Source organism: Panicum virgatum, chromosome 2N, assembly GCF_016808335.1.
Source record: "Panicum virgatum strain AP13 chromosome 2N, P.virgatum_v5, whole genome shotgun sequence".
NCBI lineage: Eukaryota > Viridiplantae > Streptophyta > Magnoliopsida > Poales > Poaceae > Panicum > Panicum virgatum.
In genome coordinates this window covers 8,307,530-8,332,720 of record NC_053146.1, presented here as the reverse complement: position 1 = coordinate 8,332,720, position 25,191 = coordinate 8,307,530, and the positions used below count along the sequence as shown (strand labels likewise).

The 25,191-nt window shown below is 44.7% G+C and overlaps 2 protein-coding genes and 1 pseudogene across 2 annotated transcripts; 1 reads left to right on the top strand and 2 right to left on the bottom strand.

The window, feature by feature from the left end:
• Positions 1-965: 965 nt before the first annotated feature.
• Positions 966-6,025, bottom strand: LOC120662351 (annotated as a pseudogene).
• A 1,255-nt stretch (positions 6,026-7,280) lies between these two features.
• Positions 7,281-14,956, bottom strand: LOC120659649 (coatomer subunit gamma-2). The gene is made up of 18 exons (XM_039937852.1): positions 14,636-14,956; positions 14,320-14,417; positions 14,120-14,170; positions 13,567-13,680; positions 13,278-13,478; positions 13,079-13,180; positions 12,763-12,870; positions 12,463-12,693; positions 11,305-11,555; positions 11,053-11,224; positions 10,419-10,574; positions 10,288-10,338; positions 9,919-10,059; positions 9,642-9,842; positions 9,416-9,547; positions 9,165-9,338; positions 8,191-8,430; positions 7,281-7,739 (listed from the first exon to the last, which is right to left on the bottom strand). Exons 1-18 carry the CDS (start codon positions 14,682-14,684, stop codon positions 7,545-7,547), a joined length of 2,667 nt encoding a protein of 888 aa, XP_039793786.1. The 5' UTR covers positions 14,685-14,956; the 3' UTR covers positions 7,281-7,544.
• A 4,679-nt stretch (positions 14,957-19,635) lies between these two features.
• Positions 19,636-21,417, top strand: LOC120658704 (putative UDP-rhamnose:rhamnosyltransferase 1). The gene has a single exon (XM_039936938.1). The coding sequence runs from the start codon at positions 19,715-19,717 to the stop codon at positions 21,182-21,184; it is 1,470 nt and encodes a 489-aa protein (XP_039792872.1). The 5' UTR covers positions 19,636-19,714; the 3' UTR covers positions 21,185-21,417.
• Positions 21,418-25,191: the final 3,774 nt, after the last annotated feature.

Below are 25,191 nucleotides of genomic sequence, written 5' to 3'. Positions count from 1 at the left end.
CTCGACGTCCGGCTATGGCGGTGGTGGCACCCTCCTCGAGCTTCGCCGCGCCGGCGGCAGCTCCTCCAGGCGCAGCGGCGGCGCACGAGCGGGGGCGGCTGGCGAGGCGCGGAGGGACTGCGGGCTGATTTCTACTGAATTCAGGGTTCTTTTTGAAAAAAAACAGGTAACGCGTGATCCAGGCCGTCCATGGGCCGATCCGACGGCCGAGGTGAACTGCGCTGACGTGGCCACTATCGCCACCGACCTTTTGGTGCACGAATCGTATTAAGAAGATTAGCTCAACATTTTGCACGTGAAATTTTTAAACGATATATGTTGAAATAGTACATTCAAGCTGCTAAGAGGCTGAAGTATTATAATAAACTATCAAACTGCCAAAAGATTAAACACCTATAGAATTTTCCCCACATGCAAGTGTTTCGGAGCCTACATGGGAATGGGATGCCGTTGGGAGGTCCCAGCAGATTAGAAACACTGTGGTAATGCTCATAAATTGATGCAGTCGTCATGGTGAAGCTGCTATTGTAGCAGATCTCATTTTTAAAAACTGTAGCATCTGAACTCACACCATACACCACATGCACTTTCTATTTAACTTTAAATTACAACCTACACACAGACTACTGAGTGCAAAGTGACGGGCACATCATCCCATTGCTGAAGAAAACTCCGAAAAAAAATATGGCGAGGTGCGGTGCGAACCCCGACCGGCTGCCTCCCACGCTGGGGCTTTACCACTGGGCCAATAGCCCGTCCGCACCAGATCTCAATTTGATTCCACACAAGACAGCAACTATTCTTATTCAGAAGGAACCTTGAACCATGATGCTAGTAATAAATGTTTTTATACTTTTATAAACATTATTTTACAAAAAAGTTTTTTTCAAAATTAAATGGAATCATACTAGCAGCAATGATATTGCTTTGATGCGCATGTAGGGCCACATACTACTTCGTTGGACTTTACAGTTTATTCAATATTGATACTTTTCTTCGGTGAAGTAGTAAAGCTCATAATCATGGATTATACAACTCTCAGCTTCTCAAAATCGAGACCATTTATCCTCGTGACAGTACAATTTACACTACACTTCGCCATCTGCTATTTGTCCTAGTGCGAGTGTACCTGAAGGTGAGGCAAAATATGAAGGTTGGTGGTGAATCAGTTTCTGATAGACATCTTGCATTTCTGGTCTTGACTGGGGAGAAGTTTGTAGGCAAGCAAATGCCACTTCGATGAGCAGAGCAATTTCTTTCTTCTCCAAACCTGTTGGCGACGATGGGCGCTGGTCCAATAGATCCATCGCAAGATCATTAAGCTCTCCCAGGGAAGCAAGGGATTGCAGCTCCCTAGGGTATCTCCTCATCACAATCTCCAGCACAACCACACAGGGGCGAAGCCAGGATAAAATGCCACCGGGGTCGGCACAAACTTACAATACAAATTTGGTAAAATATAGTACCATGCAAAATATTAATATCAATAAAATGATATGATAAAGGACATTCACATATTGTGACAAATACAAAGTAAGCATTCAATCCTATGGCTGCCCTCTACGGTTACGGTCCTCCATCGTGTTAAAGCGAACAATTACATCTTCGATTAGAATTGTGGCTAGAAATCCTTGTTCTACAAAGCATATGATACAATGACTCATAAATTCATCACCAATACGATTTCGCAATATTGTCTTCACAATTTTCATTGCTGAAAATCATCTCTCAACTGATGCAGTGGCAACAGGAAGAACTAGTATTAACTTGAGAAGCCGATAGACCAAAGAAAACGCAAGATCCTTTTTTGTCCGCACCATCAGCTTAGCAAGTTCAGAAATAGTATCCAAATTGGCAAATCTTTCATCAGCTCGCACATTATCAATGTAAATAGGAAGCTCAAGTCCAAGATCTTTCAGTTGTGTTGAATTAAAATCATCGGGGTACGACTTAGCCAACTCCATCAAGCTTTCAACTTTGAAAGCCTCAAAAGAATTTTTGGGACTGAAAGCAGCAATCTGAGTAAGCAGTTTAGAATTTACCTCATTAAAACGGTCACTGAACTCTGCAAGCTGCAAGTCAATAATTGGATTCAAGCAATCATATCTATAATGTTGATAGATGGTGCGATTGGTCTTTTTTCTTGGATTATGACGATCAATATAGTCCTCCATATCAACCTTAGGAATGCCATGTTCTTCACAAAAGGAGTATATGGCCTCCAATAAAGAGTCCCAGCCATCATCTCTAATTTGCTGAAATTTTTGCTTGGTTAACTTTGCCTCTAACATGGCCTCTAAGATGTCTTTATCCTTCCTTTGCAATGACAGTGACAAAGAATTTGCATGTCCTAGAATAAGCAACATTAACTGTAAATGGAACACAAAATCAAAATCTTTGAGATAGTTCAAGAGACCACGAGCTTGACGTCTCTTTGCATCACTTGGACCTTCTTTTTCAACATAATGGAGCACTTCAATAACTTCAGGGTACAGATTGTTAAGGCTCTTGAGGGTTTTATAATGAGAACCCCAACGTGTGTCTCCAGCTCTTTGAAGGTCCTATTCTTGATTTAATCCAATTCCACTACTAAGCTGTCCACTGCCTATGGCTTTTTTCACTCTCTCCTGTTGACTTTCTCGAATCATATATTTACGTTTGCAAGAAGCACCCGCCACAGTAAGCAATAAGGATACCATGTCAAAAAAAATCACTAGAATCATCATTCTTTTTAGCTACTGCGCCTATATAATCTGATATTCTCCTTCTATCTGCTGGATCATATGGAAGTTCATCAAAATTTACCTCCTGTCGTGAGACCCGTGAAGAAAGATGAGTAAAATGATTGGCGTTTGGTGCAGTGCCATCTCTTCTTGAAGTGCATCTATGAAGATTCTCATCGTTATCATCAGCTAGGGGCAATTTTCTTTTCAAAAATCGCTCCATTGTGCTTTGATTGCCTAAAAAATTAGTCAACACAAATAAACACTAAATTAGATACTGAACGCAACACTAAAGTAGTCACTATTATGCAATCTCTTTACCTGGCATCTTGTTGGAACGAGGAATACAGCTAAAAAACAAAGCTTTTTCCCTGGTTACAAACAAAAAAAATTCCTCTTTGCTTCTCCTTTAGTCCTTTCTCATCGCATAACTGAATTAATAATTACAAAAACCCAAGGATCCCTACATCTCTTCAACTCTGCAGATTTTTTTTTCGCTTGTTTAATAAAATAGGGAAATCAGATTGCCAATTGACGCTGAGGAATTGAGGTTACCTGGTACCTCCTAGGCTCCATCACGGTGATCGATGAGATGAGGAGAGGATGCACGAGATGGCAAGATGGATGGACAAGGTTAGGGCGGGTCGCCGCCTCGCCAGGTCGGAGCAAGATGAAAAAGAAGAGAGAAGGGGAAGAGTCGATCTATTTTTTCCAAGTTGCGATCTGTCTTTTGGTCTACCAATTGGAGTATTGGACCTTGGTGGCCTGGTGTGGACATGGGCCAAGCAGTGTGCGCCTTTGTGCCTGGCTTGTTGTTGTACGTAGACATTGGCTTTGGCTTGAGGCTTGGGCCCATCTACAATTACAAGCTTTGCGTGTGCTGGGCTGCTGGACCGGGGTCATTCAATTTTTTTACTGGGGTCCAACGTGGTGAAAAAATGCTGGGCACAAGTGCTCTTTTGTGGATCGTCGGGGTCGGCTGACCCCAACGCCAACACGTAGCTTCGCCACTGGCTATAGACATCGCATTTCGCCGTCACCACAGATGTGTATGCTGCATTAGAAGAGAGCACAAGAACCAAAATTACAAACTATTAGGATGATGGTCTGAGAAAAAAATATTTTTATATATTTGCTAGGTGCAAGCAGAAACTAGTTAACAACATACCTGGTGCTATGTAACCATAAGTCCCTGCTAGTTCGCTCCAGTTCGATGAATCAGGTTTTATAATCCTTGCTATGCCAAAGTCTGCAACATAAGCCTTAAAATCTGCATCGAGAAAGATGTTGTTACTTGTTATGTCACGATGAATTATTGGTGGGTTGCATTCATGGTGTAAGTAGCACATAGCTTGGGCGATGTCTCTTGCAATGGCAGCTCGCCTCTGCCAGTTTAGCTCCTTTGCTAGATCATCATTTTCCAGTGTTTCATGAAGATTTCCTCTGTCAATGTAATCATATACTAGAAATTTGTACAGATGATGAGAGCAAAACCCGTACAACTTGACGAACTCTGATGCCGAATCTTTGTTAACACTTCGATTCTCTGATAAATCTCTTTTGATCACTAATCTCTTCTTCGGTTTCATGAAGCTTTTTCACTGCAACCAATCGCCCCTCTTGAAGTTGAACTTTGTAGACAGTGCAATACCCTCCTGACCCAACGATGTACCTTTCACTGAAATTTTCTGTTGCCTTAATGATATCCTCAAATGCTAGTTTCCCATCGAAATTCCACACCGAAAGCACCTCTCTTTTATCCGGGGCTGCAGTCCTTTGTGGTGTCTTACTTCTCTTAACCATAATTACTCCAAAAGTTGCAAGAACAGTAACGATGCATAAAGGAATGGAAATGCTCAACACCAAACTGCGAATAGTTGTGGTGTGTTCCAGTTTTGGGTCTGAAGAGCATTTTGGAAGGCCGGAGAGGTTACCACAAAGTCCATTGTTGTGGAGGAACCATCCTATTGAGGCATTCCGAAATAGTTGCCCTGTTGGAAGGGGCCCTTCCAAGTTGTTGTATGACACATCAAGTGCTGATAAACTAACCATGCTGGCAAAAGAAGATGGAATGCTCCCATTGAAGTCATTATGGGAGAGGTTCAATGTCTCCAACTTCACCAAGTTCCCGAGCTGGCTGGGTAGCCCATCTGTGAGTCTGTTCTTGCTCACATCCAACACGAGCTGCAGGTTCCCCGGATTACCCATGGTCACCGGCAATTCTCCGCTCAAGTTATTGCTGCTGATAAGCAATGATAGAAGCCCATTGCAACTCCCAAGCTCCTGCGGTATCGGTCCACTCAACTCATTCATCGATATAACGAGATACTGAAGATTGCTCATCTGACCAAATTCAGGTGGTATACCACCTGAAAATTGGTTTTGCGATAAATTGAGCTTTTACAGGTTGCGCAGATTGCTTAACTCTGGTGGTGTCCTGCCTGTCAGTTTGTTGGTGTGGAGCAGGAGTACCTCCAACATTACCAGGTTTGAAAGCTCAGGTGGCAAGCTTCCAGCTATCATGTTTCTTGACAGGTTCAGTACGGTCAGATTGACACTTGAAGCCCAGGCCTTGGACACATGCCCATGAAGTCTGTTCCTCACAAAATCTGCTTCCACAAGCTGCGGGTACGGCCCCAAGCTCGATACGTGTCCGGTTAACTGGTTGGAACCAACGTTAAGCCACACGAGGCTCGCAGGAATTGGGCCGGAGAACTTGTTCATCGCAAGGACGAACTCTTGAAAGTTCCCCCCTCTGCAAACGTCGGAGGGCAGCTCCCCTCTGCGAACAAGTGGCTAGAAACAAGCGCTATGCAAATTATGCAATCTCTTACCTCGTGTTCCTCGGCGATTGGCCAGATCCAATTCTGCGCGAAGTCGATGATGATGAAGTCGGGCTTCCTCGAGAACCCCGCGGCGGCGTCGCCGTTGGCGCCGGCGCAGGCCTTGGCGACGAGGTCAGCGAACGGCGCGGCGAGGCCGTCGAAGGCCTTCTTGAGCAGGCCGACGTTCTCGGGCGGGACGTCGGCGGTGGACTCGGCGCCGCGGGGCAGCCCCTCGACGCCCGGCAGCTCCAGCGCGGCGACGCGGAGGCGCGCGGACAGCTCCGGCGGGACGGCGCCGAGCCTTGCGGCGTTCCGCGGCGTGGACACGAAGGTGACGGCGTGGCCGCGCCGCGCCAGGCGCTTGGAGAGCTCGAGGAACGGGATCATGTGGCCGAACGCCAGCCACGGGAACACCACGACGTGGAGAGGGTGAGGAGAGGCGGCTCCTCCATGCTTGGCCTCCTCTGCTGCTACCATGATGGCCGGTTCTTGCTTCTTGGGCAGCGGGAGCTGGACACTGCTTGCAGTGAAATGCACAGTGGGAGTGCAGGTCTGCAGGACACTGATGATTCAAAAGATGATGTTGCAACCAACCCGATCGGTGTAGACTGTAAATGTAAGATGTGAATGTGATTTTTCTTTTTTGCCCTCGTCATCTCTGTGTGTGTATTAGGAGGGGTGGGGGGTGCTCTCTACACTGTACTAGTTGAGATGTCTCCTGCCAGTTGCCACCTTTATTGCTGTGTTTTGAATCATGTCTGGTCGCACTCGTCCTGTGTTCGTATGATTTCAGCATTTGTAGCTTTCATGAGCGGTTTATTTTTTGGTCATCAAGTCCGTTCTTTTAATTTTCCAACGTAAGGTCACTATCTCGTACTTAATCAAACCTTCCGCAGACCAATTTTAAATGGACTAAAGTTGAGTGCTAAATTTTAGCACATATGAGCACACATATTTTTGCTAAAATAATTGTTCTACTGTTAAACTAAAGTATTTTTGGACATTAACATTTGGATCCAAACATCCTCTGGCAGCGATGGTTCTCCATGTCACTTGTATGTGTATCTGCTCGAAGCCTTTGGTGCAAGTTGCAAATAGTGCAGTTCAAAAGATTCAGTTTTTCTTGAAACTATACTGCAAAATGATTGTAAGCTGCTACAAGGAGTTGGGGAGGGTCTAAATGCGTATTAGCCTACAAGATCTATTTTGGTCTAATTTATGAAAATATTAGTAATGGTCTTAATGATGTTTGAACGCTTCTCCATCCCCTCTTATCCAAACTGCTCCCTCTGTTCCAAATTACAATTTGATAATTCATTTTAGCTTTATTAGCCATGTAGTTTTTATTATATATGTAGATATTGTACTTCTAGATGCATAGCAAAATATATGTATCAAAAAACTAAAACGAATTGCCATTTCGGACTGATGTAGTAGCGTATTGTAATCTAGGTGCATGGTGGGGGCATAATTCTACTGATATTTCCTTTAGGAGGGTATTAGCAACCTTCTAGGTTACTTGTCATTTCACCATGATAACGTTTTTTCAAGAAATCACCTTCGGGGTGGAACATTGCAATCCGATTTGCTAATCCGTTAATAGCATGCTCAAAACAAAAAATGGATGTGCTTCCAGTTCCAGCAGGTCGTGCGTAAGGCATGCGAGCGAGCTATCTAAAGAGCCGTCAAGCTGACGTGGAACAATTGTAAAACAAAGAGAATCCGCAACACATGAAGGCAAAACTTCGCTTTGAATATTACTACATACACTATTCAGATCTCAGTCCATATATAAAAAAATTGTACAGATCCAAATCAACCAAAAAAATGTGTTTTTGACGTATACTAGGGACTGCCGAGAAGAATGTCGGTGCAACGGATGGATCCAACAGGAAACCAAGCTTACATATACTAGAATTAATTGAATTCCCTCGAGCTTTCGGTAGTATTAAAGCCGAAACAAGAAGAGTCAAAGAAAAACTCTAATGCTCATGTTTTAGCCATTAGCAACAATCTCGTGGATCTTGTCACTGATCTCTGGATCATCTGATCTGACTGCTAGCTTCATGGCCACCTCCTTCGAAGAAGTGATTCCAAATGACAGCCTCACCAAGACTTTTACGTTACCAATAAATATGCCCGAGAGCAGACAAGTGTGTGACCTTGAATTGCTTGGGACAGCGTCAGTACCCTACAAACCAAAAGGCAAATGGTATTGTCAGGTTAAGGTGCCAATCAATGCTAAATACTGCATTGGGTATAAATCACAGTGATAATCAGCAGGAAAGGAACTGGAAATCCTGGTAATAGCTCAAGGGGAGAGCATGTCTTTCAGTTTTTTTAGCTATGTATCGATTCAGTCAGAAATTATTGGAACTTATAATGTTGTCAAATGTTTGAGGAAAATTCAAGTTGAACCAAGTGACAAGGATTGCACCAAACTGTACGGTGTAAAGCCTGTTGGTGAAGGTCATGATAATTATTTAAAAATAAGAAACTCTAAATCCCATAACTTTTCTCTGTGCATAAGGTAGAAACAACTATCTGATAATTTAGGAAAAAAATATTACAAGTCAGCTTATTATTATATGGCCATGGCATTCATCTCATAGGGCAAAACGAGTGATAACAGAAAGACTAACCTCACAAGGCTGCATGCCAAGGATGCCTATAACAGCACTTACAGCCTCAGCCAAGCCCTCCCTTACTCCAAGTCCATACTCATCGACCCGCTCGCTCTCTGGATCCATGTTTTCCCAGGCATTTCGGAAGTTGGATACTCCCACCTTCAACATATAATCAGCAGAAACGATTTCAAGATCTTCAAGCTGGTACTCATCTTCAACACCATCATCCTCGGCTTCACCTGTGGATGGATCAACCTGAAATACAACAAAATGAGTCACAGCCCATAAGCAATATTATTTCCCACATGAAATTGGAAATGAATAGCATCTAATTTTTTTTTTCTTTTTCTGCCTAGATTCAAGTGTGTATGTATGTCATATGATTTTATTTAGAACTAATTCAAGTGTTTTCCCATGTATTTTACAAATCTATAGCCCAGTTTAGTGCATTTGCCAAGGAAGTACCAAATTAACAGTTTAATTGCAAACTCTGTGCTAGGCAGAAGCTAAATCCACTTGCATGAGTAGCAAGAGAAAAAAAAACAAAAGTCAAGTAAAACATAAGTATTCTGAGTTCAAACATTATTTACGTACAGACTAACCTTCAAGTATATAGGACAAAACACCAAAATCTTGTGTTTGATCAAATTACAGCTTATAAAGTCGGTATGAGATGATTATTAGCAGAATTAGCTAGGGACCTGGCTGGAGAACCAGATTAGTTCTGCAAGTAACCAGGTTTGATGAATCTGGTTCAGCCTTTTCCTAGGAATAACCTGGTTGAGGTAATTCCAGTGAAAAAACCAGGTATGAACCCAAAACCAAAGAGCTAGATTTTTAAGCGCTGTTTCCTAAAGCAGGTCAGGTGTCAAAAATGTCATCAGAACACCAAAACTCAAATCAAAATGCTTAGAGAAGGGTATGAAAGACAACATAACAAAAGCCACAAAGGTCTGTCCAGTATATTGAGAAGAGTATAAGACACATACCTCCTTAACAATGAATTTCAGTATATTGGAGAACTTGCCAGTGGCAATGACACCGTCTGGCTTCTCAAAAGCCACAAAGGTCTGCCCAGGGGAATCATAAGGTAATGATTCTAAAGGCTTCGAGGAAACTTCTAAAAATTCATCAGCCTCTGAAGCATCAACAAAAACAACCACCTGCGAAATTGAGGAGTTAAGAAAGGCACTTAATCATAACACATGATATGCAATTACATATGAAAGAAGTGGCAAACCTGTTCAAGCAACTGTTCAGGAATTGTATTGGTACAGTTGTATTGGAGCACAACATGCCCATCATAAATATGCTTCACAACATTAACTGAATATTCAGTCTCAGCTTCAGTCAATTCTACAGGTGCTGATGACTGGAGGAGAGAATAAAAAGTTACAAAGCATGAATTGTGATTCAGCCAGTGCTTATGCTTGCATTCCATATAAGCAAAAGTAATCCATACAAACCTTAAATAGCTTTCCAAAATCAGCGAATTCAGGAATGGATGAAAGAAGCTTCTCATATGATGCATCAACAGTTGCAACAGGGCCACTGACAGCAGATGCTGGACCAGTTGGTTTCTTGCCTGTAGACTTTTTCTCAGCAATTGGTTGTGATTTTGTCTCCTTTGGAACAGACGAAATATCAAATGGTGCATCCGAAGGTTCCTGTCAACAAGTTACCATAGCATAAGGTGCCAGGAAGATGGAGCAAAATATTTCTATTTAAGTGACCTAGACATACATAATTCCGCAGGCTTGTCTCCAAGTTTACTAGTGGAACATCAAGTGAACCAAAGAGAAACTCGTTCACATCCTTCTCAGTCTCACCAACTGTAGCTTCCCCACCTAACATTTTGAGGTAAAGGGTTGCTCTGTCACGCACCTAGAGAGATAAAAATAGCATAGCAAATGTCAGCAAAGGAAACATTCCAGTCTAAGAAATAAGAATCTAACAAGGCCATTTATCTAAGCATAACTTCCGTTTCACAATTTAGACTTCCTTAGACGAAGTTGCAATGAGCAAATGAGGAAGGTGCACAGTGGAAAAGGTCACTGAATTTGACAAAACAGCATATAAGTTTTTTCATCATGGGTGAAATTTTGCACTAACCTCATCATCACCATCAAACAGGCAACGTCTCAGCAGAACAAATATGCGAGGCTGGATAAAAAAAATGTAAGTGCAATAGATTTTTGACGGAGCAAAAACATATTGTGGATCATGAAAAACTATGTACCTACCTTGAGTGAGTCAACCAATGCGCCAAACTTTGCCAATGTACTTACTGCACTAGCTCGAACTGTAGCATTTTCAAGTATCACCCTATTGTATATATATCGTATGTATTTACTGGGATCTGATGTTTTTGGGCCTTCATTTCCCAAAAAGTGAAGTATCTGTCACAAGATTTAAAAGAAACACAAATTGATTATAATGTAAAAAACTACCCTGTAGCTCAGGGTATGCTAGTACATCATTTCTACACCCCACTTTAAAGGGGAAACAACTGTCCACAAGCACAAAATGAGAATATATAGAAATATAAGTTTATGAACAAATATTTGGCAAGTCCATAAATCAATCTCAGTGTAAATATGGCAAGATACAAAATGCGTCCAGTACAGTTTTCAATTCAATTAGGTCAATATCTACAGAAAAAGAAAATAATCATCTCTAGACAGCAGAAGATATATAATTAGAGATATAATGTATGCTCAGCAGTTGCAGTTTTCAAATCGATTAGCCTATTATATATGAAGAAGCAAAAAAACTCTCTACACAGCAGAAGGTACATATCTAGACAAGAAAATTAAGTCAATATCTTACTGCTATTTTCCAGATTTCATGCCTACAGAATGATTAATAGATGATTACCTGGGTGGATAAATAGGTGAATTCACAGTCTTCTATGAATTCACATAAGTGAAATAAACCACTTTCTTTTGCATCAGGAATATCTCTAATGAGTATGATGATTGAATCAACTATGGCTTTCTTGTACTCGAATCCACCCTCTTCTCGTAGAATATTACTCAAGAAGTTCATGCTGGACAAAATATATGAAAGTTGCTCAGATGAAAATGGTAGTTTTAGGAATAGTACAAGAAAACATACTACTACACATACAGTGAGCGATATTTCAGAGGGAATTTCAAGCATAGGGATCTTATTGCTTCGACAACAACGATCTTGAATTCATCAGCTATGTCTGACATAAAGTTGGTCATCTGTTTCATTAAACGATCAACACTTGACTCGTTGCCAGTCTTCAACAGTGTTGTAATCGCAAGGGTTGCAATGCTTCTGTTCTGATCAGAGATTAAGCTTTCCATGTCTATGTTACAATTTGTGACAGCCAAAGGATGAGTTGATGCAACCTGTGCAGTTATTAACACACGCACTAAGTAAAAATATAGAATATGATTATGAGGGGGGGAAAATACAAGAACCCAAAGTCGTACTATCGATAAGCAAGTTAATGCCACATAAATTTTCCATGATAGATCAATCACACAGGAAAAGGTATCCTAGTTTTAACTAAATTATGGAAATATATATGGTTACCAAACAAACAAAAAGTGAAAAGATAAGTGAATGTTACACTCTTATCATATGTTGCTACTCTCATCATCTGTTGTTTTGTATGGTAATAGAAGGAAATAAATGCAGTTTCAGAACTTGTTATAAAAAAAAATGTCCATGGAGGCATCATAAAAGAATGTCATTCTGTAATTTCTGAATCTTGCACCAAAAAAATGACACCAATTCAGTCTAATAACCAAATCTCCAAAGATGTCTTTGTCCTACCCAAAGGACAACTGTTATGGATCACAATGTATAAACAATCATAGAACCAAGAATTCAATGAAATAGATGTTGAGGCACAAAGCATTGACTTGATTGAACCATCAAGGACAAGGAGTTGATAGATTGACAGTCCTAACTTAGAGCCATATTATATGGCTACTGGGAGAATTTAAAGCAAGCACAAACTGAATGTTATGGTAAACAAATTCCAAGATTATTAACTTCAAACATTCAAGCTTTAGACCTTTCTAGGCAGTCCATTCATGAAAATGCAAAGTCCTTTTAAGCCAAGATAAATATTAATATAGTACAGAAAATTGGACTATTGCAGTATTATTGGATTTCTGAGATGAAAAGGAAACCCAGAAATCTGGAAATCATAGATTCTTTATTGGCAGCTATTACACGATCAAAAGTTCAACTTAAATGAGACGACCATAATATGTAGAATAGTTATATCAAAATAAGTAGACTAACCTTATTAAGTGTGCGAACAGCTGCGAATCTGAGAACAGGTTTAGATGAACTTAAGAATAACTGCAGGACAGTTATTGCAGGTGTGAGCTCACGGCTTGTGACACCATTCAGTTCAGTTATTGCTCTTGCAGCCTCAAGTATGACCATCTCTGCTTTGTTCCTGAGACAGGACTCAAGGAAATCAAAGAAAGGACGATCTCCACCTTGGTTTACTCCAGACTCTCTAATCACCTGTGGATGGAACATATTTCAGATATCTATCGTCTATCTATATAAATCTTGCAGAATTAGAAGTCATACCTGGCTAGTGTACCGAATAAGCAGGCACTGGGCCAAAGGCGAGCGAACTGAACCCCTGGTCAAACTAGTAACAAGCTTACTGACAGCCAATCGGTCATTTTGCCTAATCTGAAATGTCAAGTAGATGATGTTATAACTTATTTGTGGCTTGACTTCATTGTGAATAACATAATGCTCCTTGTTATTGCCCACAAAGTAGCAAATAAACCAGGGTTGTATAGTTAAGCTTTTCCCGATTGTCTGATTCATTTGACTATTTGATGATATTATGGAGATGCCCATCCTACTCAAGAAAAGCACAAAATGTTGAACTCACTTGGTGCAGAAGAGCAAGGGCATGAAACTGCACAAGAGCAGCTCTTGACTGCACAGCCTCCTGAACTTCATTGCTCCATCTTTTCACAACTTCCGGACTTGTCTGCCAATAATAAAAACATGCAGAAAACATCATAAGGATCTAAAGCTGCCGGGAACAAGATATCCAATAAGAGCACAAATATAACTGTGGAACATACCTGAAGCAAGTAGATGCCACTAACAAGGGCCGCACTGGCAACAACAGGATTCTTATCAACAATGGCTTGCTTCAAATACCTCTCAATTTGGGTGAGAAGAGTTGAGTCGATAATACGACAAAGAACTCGAATAGCGTTTGCACGGTACATATCAGTTTTGCTATTCATGTCCTTCATCAAAGAGCTGGTGACAATGATAACCTACGCTCAATAAAACACAAATGAAGTCACTCTCACATTCCATAGGATGCATAGTAGTATCACAAAGTAGCAACTGATATTCACGAACCTCATCAGCTGAAGGCGACAGTTCCTTGATCATGAGGTATACCATCCTCCTAAGCCCTGCATCCTTGGATTGGAACAGCTTGGTCGTTGCAAAGAAGACTTCTGTGGCCTCCACCTACAAAATTTTCCCACACTCATGTACCTAGACCACATCCACACGTCCTGGACTCACAATGGCCACACTAATGTACTAAAGAAGTTGCACTACCTCCACACATGTGATTTTATGTACTCTCAGATCCCCTTTGTACTTTTGGGTGTTCGGAAAATGCACAACTCAATGTATACTCTGCACATCAAACTAGCAACTAACCCCACACCCAATGTCATTCAAGGTACAAGGTGCCCAACCTAATTTTGCAAGTACCAACTTCTTTACGGATGACTAGCGACGTCAAAACATCACAGAAACTTTAAATATATATGCGGAGTACACATAGCTTCAGATTAGTTTTCCATGTACATGAGCAATGTAAACTTCTAGGCCGAGCAATCCAAGTCGACAAACCCAGCCAAATTGTGATCACGGGAAGGCAAGCCACATGCCACTGTACCTTGGTAAAGGTGTCACCCTGGTTGAGCAGGTATAGAAGCTTGGTGATAACCTACAGACACGGGACAGCAAGCATCAGAAACCACACGGCATTCACGCGAGCCTGCGGCTGCAGGCAAATCCACATTCCCAGAAGCACAGCGAGATGGATCGCGAGATCCCACGGGGAGGGGGATCAAACGCGACTGGGTAGGTGGGCACCTGGCAGCATCGCCGCGCGTCGAGCTGCGGGTCGTGGAAGACGCGAGCCTCCTGCAGCACGGCGCCCTTCTCGATGCCGAGGAACGGCGAGTAGTACTCTGCAGCAGCAACCAAGCAAGCAGTCAGCCAGGCAGCCGCAATGGTGAAGGGCGCGGCGATCGGTCCGGGCTGGATCGCGCCAGATCCAGGGCCCGGCGAGCGCAGATCTGAGCAAGCACGCGCGCGCGCACTGGCACACACAACCGGAGGCGCGCACGGGTGCAGCGAAGGGAGGGGGAGAGGTGAGGAGGGCGTGAGGCGCCGGGCACGCGCGCACCTTCCTCGTCGAGGTCGTCGTCCTTCTTCACGACGAGCGGCTGCGCCATGGCGGCGGCTGCTGTCGGAGCGGCGCGCGCGGGCGGGGGGGGAGGGCGCCCGGGCCGGCGGCGCCGGGGCGGGGGGAGCGGCTGCGGCGCGAGGGGTTCCCGCGGGCGGCGGCCTCGCTGGAGGCAGCGGAGTGAGGAGGGGGAGGGGGAGGCGCGAGGCGGCGAGGGCTTACAGGAGTGGAGAGGCGGGCGGCATGGATCTGAATCTGGCAACGAGAGAGAGGACGGGGGCAGTACCAGGCCTGCCAGTCGTTGAGGAAATGAGGAGCGTTTCCTTCCTTCGGATGCAATTCAACCATGGACCCCGACGCGTTCATCGTAATTATTTATTTTGAAAACAAAATTCAATTTTTTTCCAAAGTTGAACAGCTTCCTACAGTATAATTTAGTTTAATTTACTCCTAAACTATGCTATTTAGTTCATTTTACTCTATAATATAATTTGTCCTTTTTTCTCCATACACAAGTTAAATTTTGATTTCAAGTTTTTCAAGGTAGGAGTGCATATTAAAAAATTGTAATAAATTTTTCTTTGTTATTTTTCATACAATTTTGAACTTCAATGGTTAATTTCTTATTGAATACCCTAATCTATCAAAATAATGACAAAAGATTTGAATACCCTAATCTATCAAAATAATGACAAAAAAATATGATGTATTTTCTCTAACATGTGTTATGGCGTATACATCTTGTAAAATTGCAACTTAAAACGGGGGTAATTTGAATTAAAAAGCATAGTTTGGAGGGTAAAATGAACCAAACGATAGTTTAGTGAGTTATCCGAACTTTAACTATAGTTGAGGGGAGTAATTTAGAATTTTTCTATTATTCTTTTTAACAAAACTATCACATATATTTTGGATAATTATGAAAATACATAGGAGATGGAACTTGAAGTTGAACAATTGCAGGATGGTTTATAATTTATATGGTATAGAATGTAGGATCAATTAGGATATAATTAATCTGATAAAAAATTGTATATCTCATAATAAGGGCATAAGGCTTTTGAGCCATCCGTCAACTTTTAATTGGTGTTTGATGTACTATTGTATGTCTACAGTTAAAATTATGTGCTTTGAGCCTTATTTAGCACCTAATCTTGATGGAGCAAGATTAGATGTGTTGCTGGAGGTACATCGGTCACAAAGTTTGACTCAAACTAAATAATTTCTAAATATTCTTGCCTTCTAAATGGCCACTTCTGATCACAAAAAGATTATATTGTACTCATTTTCAAAGCACTCACTTTAACAATAATTTTTTTATTACAGTATACTTGAAAAGGTATATTTTAATATTCTCACCTATCCACTTTGTCCATAATCCAGACTTAAAATTTATGCTCCATTTACTCCTCCGAATTATTCAGTTGGTCTAATCAACTTCATTAATTACCTTATTGTCACCCGGTTATTGACCTGGGAACACCGCGGCTGGGGTTGGCACCTCAACGGTGACAATCAGCTAGCTGAATAAACTTGTCATCGAATGCTCATGCTAACGCTAATCCATTGCAGCTGATATCGTGCGGGCTATATGTTGAAGTGCTTCTATATAAGATTTGGTTATTTTTTTCAGTGCTCTCACTTGAATTTTACCAACCAATGGATAAACTACACACAATGCATGTTGTTTGTGCAACTAGAAAATTCACGCAACCTTCTAAAAAGCAATTTCTGAACTTTTTTAGACAAAATGTACATCTTCCAATCTAAAAAATGATTCGATTTGTGAAATAAACAGCAATGAGCATGTAGAACTAATAAACGAATTCAACCGAACTTTCACTAAAATTTTATGCACATCAACTTTTTGAAATAATAACTATTTAGTAGGAGTGTGAAATAAAAGAAAACTTAGACAAAATTTCTTCACAAACTGTATCGCTTTGTCTACCTAAAAATCATGCTGATTTTTGGAATAGATGTACTTTGTGAAAGTGAGCTACAAACAAATTAAGAAAACTCTACCTAGTGCATTTTAAATATAAAAAATAAATTAAATGAGAACATCAATTTAGAATTGAAATAATAATATTTATACTATAAAGATCGAAAAAATTGAAAATCTTTCTCACCCATACTGGGTCCACCTTACCCCTCACGCGGACCCATCTGTCAGGATCGAGGAAGGTGGGAGGAGGTGGAGACCCGTAAAAATCGCATGTTAGGAAGTTTCTGCCAAAAAGACATTTTTTTCTCACCAGATGATTTTCTTACCCGCCCGCGTACCCGTTCAGCCGGTCAATGCGCGCTTCTACTTCCCTCTGCTCCGAGCGCTTGACTTCTCCCTCGCCGCGCGCACGCCACCGCTGCCGCCTGATCGCCCCGCGTGCCACCGCCTCGTCGCTCGCCGTGCGCGCCACCGCTTCCTCGCTCGCCACGCGCCCTTCCTCGCTCGCCATGCGCACGCCACCTCCCCTCCCCTCCTCCCGCTCGCCGCGCGCACGCCACCTCCCCTCTTCCCGCTCGCCCCGCGCCACCGCCTCCTCCCCTCCTCCCGCTCGCCCGCCGCCGCCGCCCGATAGCGGCGGCGCGCCACCACCTGCCACCGCTTGATGCCGCGCGTACCAATCACATGTCGTGTGCTTGCTCCCTTCCCTTCTCTACCAGAGATCCACTAATCCAGTAATCCATCCGCCGCCCAGCCTCCCTCGCTCGCATCTCCTGCACTGAAGCAGATCTACTAGATGCGATGGCGGCAGTAGGGGATCGATAGCGCCCACCTCGATCCCGGCACTTGACGTCTGGTACTCGGCCGCTGAGCTGGGGAGCCCTGCCCCGCGGCCTGCCGGCCGGTGGAGGCGGAGGGTAGGATGGCACGGCGACAACGGGCGTTGGCGGACGGATGCCGCGACACAGGGTGCAGACAGCATGAGCTGCGCGTCTGGCCGGGACAGGCGTCGGCGCCCGTCGAGGTCCCCGTGTGACCAAGCTGCTTCGCCGTGATGGACCTGGAGCCAGTGATGCTGTTCGAGATGAAGAGGGACGACGATAGCAAGGCAGTCGCCGGCGGGTGGAGGGTGCCGCCGCGCGGCGGCAGGCGCGGCCGTTGGGGAAAAATTGCAATATTAGGACTGCAAACACTGACCACTCGTGAATTTGCCACTCCCAGTGAAATATGGGGCCAATGGCAAAACTGCAAATAGCAATGTTTGCGGTCTCATTTTTACAAATTTCTCGGGCTTTGGTGGTGCAGGGCGCCGGGCCGGCTCAAGGGCCGAGACATGTTGCGGGTGCGCGACGCCATTTGGAGTTGGACGCGCTTTGACCAATGACGAGTCGACGAGGCCATCCAAAGCTTGGGTTTTGATTTCTTTTTTCCTCTTCAATTGCTCTCAGATTTCTCCATCTTTTTTTTTCGGGATGAAAAGTTTGTAAACGCGCAGATTGCTTCTTATTTTTTGGCCTCCGATCCATCGGCGATTAGTAGTAAATCAATGGAATCAACATCTAGAGATGAAGCAAGGATGTGTAGTTAGTAGTACGAGTATATAGCTCAACAAGACAAGAAAATTCATTGGTTGAATAATCTGGTTGCTGATTGGGCGGCTGAGTGCTCACTAGCTCCAACTAATTAAAATTGGTTGGAGCATGATGATTCTTTCTTTTGGATACTTTCTTGGTCCTATAATTCGACATTTTTTGATTTAGAATATTGAATCAATGTCTGTTCTTCTCAATGTTTTCCTGTTTGGCTCAAGTTTGTGTCTAGCATCAAGTTCATGATGGACGATCAGAACGATGGCCCCTTCAAGCGGGGAGCTCGGCAAATTGAGCACTTACTACCACAGTCACAAGTTTTCCCTCGACGCCGCAATGTAATAATTCTATTTTTTTCATTCTACAGTGTATGTGATCCAAATGCAATTTATAGAGACAATTTAGAACATAGAATACGTGTTCAAAAATATATTACGTGCGCACGCACATTTTACTAGTTATAAATAAAAAAGTTAAATAATGCAGATGAGGACACAAGGATATGAAACCGGACAAGGAATTTTTTTAGAGAAAACCGGACAAGAAAATTAGAAATCCCTAAAGACTCCATAGCACACCAAATTATAAAAGGAAAGAAAAAAAACAAAATTGAAGCGGGCCAACTCTGGCGCATAAATGGGCTGAAACTATCATACAGACTAAAAGGAAGTAATGTTCTGCCCACAGCCCATACCAGAAACAAAAGAAGAAAAAAAGACAGAACTGCAGCCTTCGGATGATAAATCGATTTTTAGCTACTAGAAAATTAGAAAAACAATTTGACAATTGCAAACTATTGAATCTTAGCATTGCCATTGGGTTCTCAGTAAATATATGATCAAATAAAAAAAAGCCCATTGTCGTGGTATCATAGTTAAGCACTCTGCTTCTCAAATAGTCAAAGCTAATGGCGACAAGTTAATCACCAACTAATATAGAGCCAATAAGATATACTCTGATATTCACAGGCAGCATAAGTAATGAAACTGGAAGTTCACGACCATCCTTACAAATCTTCAATGCTATAGTAAATCCTGGGTTTGAGAAGCCACCTGATATAATATCATTCACGTGATACACAGATTTGCTTGCGCCGCCATTTGTATTGTCCTAAGTTATAAGTTGAAGTAGTATAAGTTTAACCAAATTTATAGAGAAAAGTATCAACAACTAACATATCCAATAAGTAAACTACGAAAATATATTTTATAACAGCCTTAATTATTCTCATTTGATATTCAAAATATTATCACATTTTTCTTTAAATTTGGTCCAAATTAGAACAGTTTATTAGAACAGCAAAAATCTTCAATTCTGAGTCTGAAAAGCCCCTTGTAATAAAATATGACTCACGTGATACACGGATTTACTTGCGCGGGCATTTGTTTGTACAATAATGTCAGTGGCCTCACTGCCAATCTGCCACTATAAGTAAGATCCTCGAGTTGTTAGTTCTTGCATCCCGTCGAGACCGAGATCCGTGTGTACCTTGTTCACAATTACATCGATCGAGTTCGAGCTCCAAGAAGAAGACTACCATCCATGGCAGAATCTAAGAAAGACGAAGCTTCTCCCTTGCACGTGGTGGTGTTCCCATGGCTCGCCTTCGGCCACATGATCCCCTTCCTCGAGCTCTCGGAGCAGCTCGCCAAGCGCGGGCACATCATCACCTTCGTCTCCGCCCCGAGGAACCTCGCCAGGCTGAGGCCCGTCGTCCCGGAGGTCAGGCCACGCATCCTCCTCACGCCACTACCCCTGCCGCGCGTTGAGGGCCTCCCGGACGGCGCCGAGTCGACGGCCGACGTGTCGCCGGAGAAGGTCGAGCTCCTCAAGGTCGCCTTCGACGGCCTCGCCGCGCCCTTCGCCGCCTTCCTCGCCGGGGCCTGCGCCGGCGGGGAGTCCGGAGAAGGGCACGGCAGGAAGCCGGACTGGATCGTCCTCGACTTCGCGCACCACTGGCTCCCGCCCATCGCCGACGAGCACGGGGTGCCGTGCGCGGCGTTCTTCATCATCCCCGCGGGCAGCCTCGCGTTCTTTGGCCCCAAGGTGCTCAACGACGCGCACCCGAGGTCCGCGGCGGCGGACTTCACCGTCCCACCGCCGTGGATACCTTCCTCGTTCTCCCATCTCGCGTACCGCGGCCACGAGGCCGAGTGGATCGCCTGGGCGTTTCGGCCCAATGCCTCGGGCGTCTCCGACGCCGCCCGTGTCTGGGAGACGACGGAGCGCTGCCCGCTCCTCGTGTGCCGCTGCAGCCGCGAGGTCGACGGCCCGCTCTGCGACCTCCTCGGCGACATCTTCGGCAAGCCCGTCCTCCCATCCGGCCTCCTCGCGCCGCACGACGCTGCCACCCGCGCTTCCTCGGATGCCGGGGACGACGACCACGTCGACGACGAGGAGACCGCGGGCCTCATGCGCTGGCTGGACGCCCAGCCGGGGAGGTCCGTGCTCTACGTGGCGTTCGGGAGCGAGGCACCGCTGGCGCCGGAGCACGTCCGCGCGCTCGCGCTCGGGCTGGAGCTCGCCGGCGTGCGCTTCCTCTGGGCACTCCGGAGGCCGCTCGGGGAGGCGCGGCCGGAGCTCCCGGACGGGTTCGAGGCCCGCGCGCGCGCCGCCGGGCGCGGGGTGGTGCGCGTCGGCTGGGTGCCGCAGGTGCGGGTGCTCGCGCACGCCGCCGTGGGCGCCTTCCTGACGCACGCCGGGTGGAGCTCGCTCGTGGAGAGCTTCCTGTTCGGGCACCCGCTGGTGATGCTGCCGCTGTTCGCCGACCAGGGCATCACGGCGCGGCAGATGGCGGCGCGGCGCGTCGGCCTGGAGGTGCCGTGGAACGGCCGCGCGTTCGCCGCCGAGGACGTCGCGGCGACGGTGCGGCGGGTGATGGTGGGGGAGGAAGGGAAGGTGCTCGCGCGCAACGCCGGGGAGCTGCGGGAGGTTCTCTGGGACACGGCGAGGCAGGGGAGGTACATCGACGAGCTCGTCGAGCACCTGCAGCAGCGCGGCCGAGGAGCTTAGGCTGCACCGCGTGCACGAGCACGACGCAGTGCTCCAGTGGCGCCGAGCTCCTGCCCCCTGGTGCTCTAGGTTGTCTGTCATCCTCACCCCTTCACATGCTCCGACTATATATCCGTCGATGCCTTGGTCGAGATTGTTTGTCGTATCTTCTTATGCGTGTGCTAATTCCACCGTTCGCTGAGAATGATAGTAAATACTCCATTCGTTTCAAATTATAATTCATCTGAATTTTTTGATTTTAAATTTGACTACTTATCTTATTCAAAAAATTTATGCAAAATATTATTTCTTTCTTTTGTTAGGACTTGCTTTATTTTTTTAAAAATATTTAAAATAACTTAAATTTTTGAATAAAACGAGTGATCAAATTTAGATAGAAAAGTTTAACGAATTATAATTAGGAAACGAGGCTAGAAAACTCAAAATGAGTCGAACCAAGCTCCCAAATATCTTGAAAAATACATCAATCAACCAAACATCCGAAACGCAATCTGCATCTTTTTAATTACTTGCACAAAAGCTTTGAAAATGCCAAATATTTATGGCAGAGAGCATTGCACATTTGCCCTCTTGAGAAACGGCACGAACCCAATGTCCAAGGATAAAGAAGGCGCAGATCGTGCCAAAGAAAACGCGAAGGAAAATAGAAAATCATTCGAATCGAAACCCATGTGGATGGGCGTTGGAGTGAATCCTTGCCTCCTTGGAGACGCTAGCGCTAGCTTGTCGTTCAACTCCTTCCCGGCCCAACTCACCCGCCCTTCGTTTTCAACTCATCGCCACCGCCGCGGCGGTCTGGCCGGCGCGATATATACAAGAGAAGAAGAAGAAGAGGAGGCCGATCGAGAGAGTCCTCGCAAATCGACGCCGCCGGCCTGGTCGAGCTCGCCGCCGTTGAGAGCACTTGAGCAATTACGTCCTCCGTCGAGATCTCCCGTCTGCCGCACCACCACCACCATCATTCCCACACCTTTAATAACTTTAATAAGGGACCAGCTCTATACCAAATGATGAGTTCGGTCCAGATGGGATTGGAAAGTCCGACACACCGATCCGGATTTCCCGAATCCCGCAATCTTAGCACCGGCATCCGAAATTACGACGCACGGATTCGGCCTACAATGCCACTAGGGCCTCTTGTTGTGCCTCGTCAATCTTAACACCGCACTCCGGCGCGCCCACTCAGGAAAAGGCCCAATCGCCCCAAAAGACTAGTCCAATAGGGGAAGAGTGGCTCTCCCTTTTAAGGTGGCTTTCTCCTCCCAAACTAAGCAAGGTGGGATTATGCAGCTCACACGGTCGCCGCCCGACTACAACTGGGCCACTTTTTGGCTCATTTTTGTTGCGTCTTTGTCAGCGGGTAATAGTGGAGGATATCCTCATCACACCCCGACGCCAGCCTTGTATCCGGGGACCCCTCGCCCCGCATAGTGTCCCGCTCGATGATGCGCCACGGCGGCGGCGCCGTCGGGTTCGGGGGCGCGGCTGCGGGCGCCTCGTCGTCGCCAGCTGCCGTCATTGTGGAGAGCCCAGCGGCGGCATCCGATTCGCCGGCCACCGTCGTCGTCGGGCCGGACGGCGAGCGCCACTAGCGGCACATGAGGCGGCGGCGGAAGATCTCGTCGGCGTTCTGCGCCTGCATGGGGCATCCCCCGGCGTCGCACGCGCAGCAGTAGCGTGTGGCGCGCCGGATTACGTGTGTATGTATATATTTATATATATACATCTACCAACGGAGGCAACGCATATATATATTGCACTCGACGTGCTGTAACATTTTCTGTTCTTTGTGTGGGTTGAGATCATAGCATTATTTGCGTTATTGCACGCGTGCTTGAATTTTGTGTAGGCTGACGACGAGCTGTAAAAACATAAAAATGAACTTGTATGCCAAATAAAATGAATTGTTTTGGCGGCACCATTCGAATTTCTTACTTGTTGCTACGCCTGCTAATGGGGTTGAACCCGCCCCAAATCCGCCCCTACCCATATTTCAAGAGCTTTAACTACCACCCGCCCCGACCCACCCCGTCGGCCCAATGCCCCAACCCGCCCCAACCCGAAGTCACGACAAAAGATGATATGCGACTTACGCACCGATCTACTACCATAGCGCCCAACTCATCCCAACCCGTCTGTGTCGTCAACCCAACCCGCCCCAACCCGTTTTATAGTGTCACCCGTTTCCACCCATCCAATAGTACCCGTATTAAAACCCACCCAAAAAATCCGTCAAACCCCGTCCCATTAGCAGGAGTACTTGTTGCCTTAGTTTTGATGTGATCCTGGACTGGTGTGGTCTCCGCTCTCCGTCCCTGCCATCTACGGCGAAGCTTACACTGCCGGAACATGAGCGCATGGTTATGACTTATGAGGATTGGATCAGACCGGCGGTCCGATCGGTAAAAGATTGAACCAGAGACTATAGCGGTTCGATTCGCTTTACAGACCGTCTATGTAATCAGACAGGTAAAAACTGATTGGACCTGCCAGTTTTTTATGAAACCGGTGAGCTGGCCTATTTCAATTGAACCGGATAGTTTTTCATATGAACTTCATATGGGCTCCAAATTAGACTAATAATATGTCAACTTTGATTATTTCGACGAGTTCTTTCCAATGGCGAACTTTATTTTAGCATATGAGGTTGTTTAATAATAGTAAATATTTAAAAAGTTTTTTAATTCATAAATGCTATATATATTATTATTTTCATGCACATTTATTTTTTGTATGTCCCTAAAACAACTCTAGAGTACCAAAACTTATGAAATTTATAAAAATTAAGACATACTTGATATGATACATTATGAAATATTATTATTTTATTATACTAGCATAGTGCCCGTGCGTTGCTACGGTTAATATAATAAATCTACATAATATTACTAATAAAATAATATCACCAACTTTGTTCCCGTTCTCCATGTGCAGGCCATGTTGTGATCATACGAGACAATGATTGTCTGTGATCCTATTTGGATTCCGATTGATTTATCCAAGTTCCGAGTATGATTCTGATTGATTTGTCCAGATTCCAATTATGATTCCGATTGACGAAAGGCTAGTCCAACTCGCATATGGGATGAAAAAACCCCACATGTCAATGACACAAGACGTTCAAACCAAAAATTTAGGTGGAAACATTACTCGCTTTAGTAATAGGTATAGATTATTATATGTTGGTCATCATATTATTTGAGTTAACAACCACGACCACACAAAATGATAATTTCTGAGTATCTTTTGTGGACTTGTGGTTAGATTAGTTGGAATTTGTTTATATAATTGTGTTGTTTAACAGTTTATTTGTACATGTGGTCAACTCTATGTTGCTAATTATCTAATATATGTTATGATATTGCACCAGTTTGAAAATTTTACGAGCGGTTCAATTCTTCAGTTCGAAACTATCGAACCAGCAGTTCAACCGGATCTTTAGGTACGTTGGACCAGTGAACCAGCGAACCAATAGCCTTAGGGGACTTCTGTGCAATTCTTGGAAGAGTTCCAAATACTCTAGTTCAATTCTCAGTTATTTTGTGAAAAGTATTCACTATTCAGCAGGAAATTTTTTGCCAAGCATGATTATTTGGTCCGGGGGTAGCCTGGTTGCTCAGGAACTAAAAGAAGTGCTGCTGGTTCTACATAGAAAAGAAATGAAACAATTGAGTGGAAATATCAAGATTTGATTACTAGTATTCGCTACTACCAATATGTAAGGCACCGTATTCTATGGAAACCAAGTCTCTTGTGCAAACTTTGGAAACTCCAATCAACACTACAGGATCCTCATCCAAGGGCTATGGGCATAGGTGGGAACATTTTGCAATTAGGCGCCCGCCTCTCCCCCCACCCTAGTATGTCGATTTGCACAGGCCCCCCTCCAGGCGATTCCGTCACGCTCCGTCAGCCCCCTCCGTTCCGTTCGTCACCGCCCAGATGCGTTGCCCCCGACGGCCCCCATCGATGCCCGACCGCCCTGCAACAGCCCCGTCGGTGGCCAT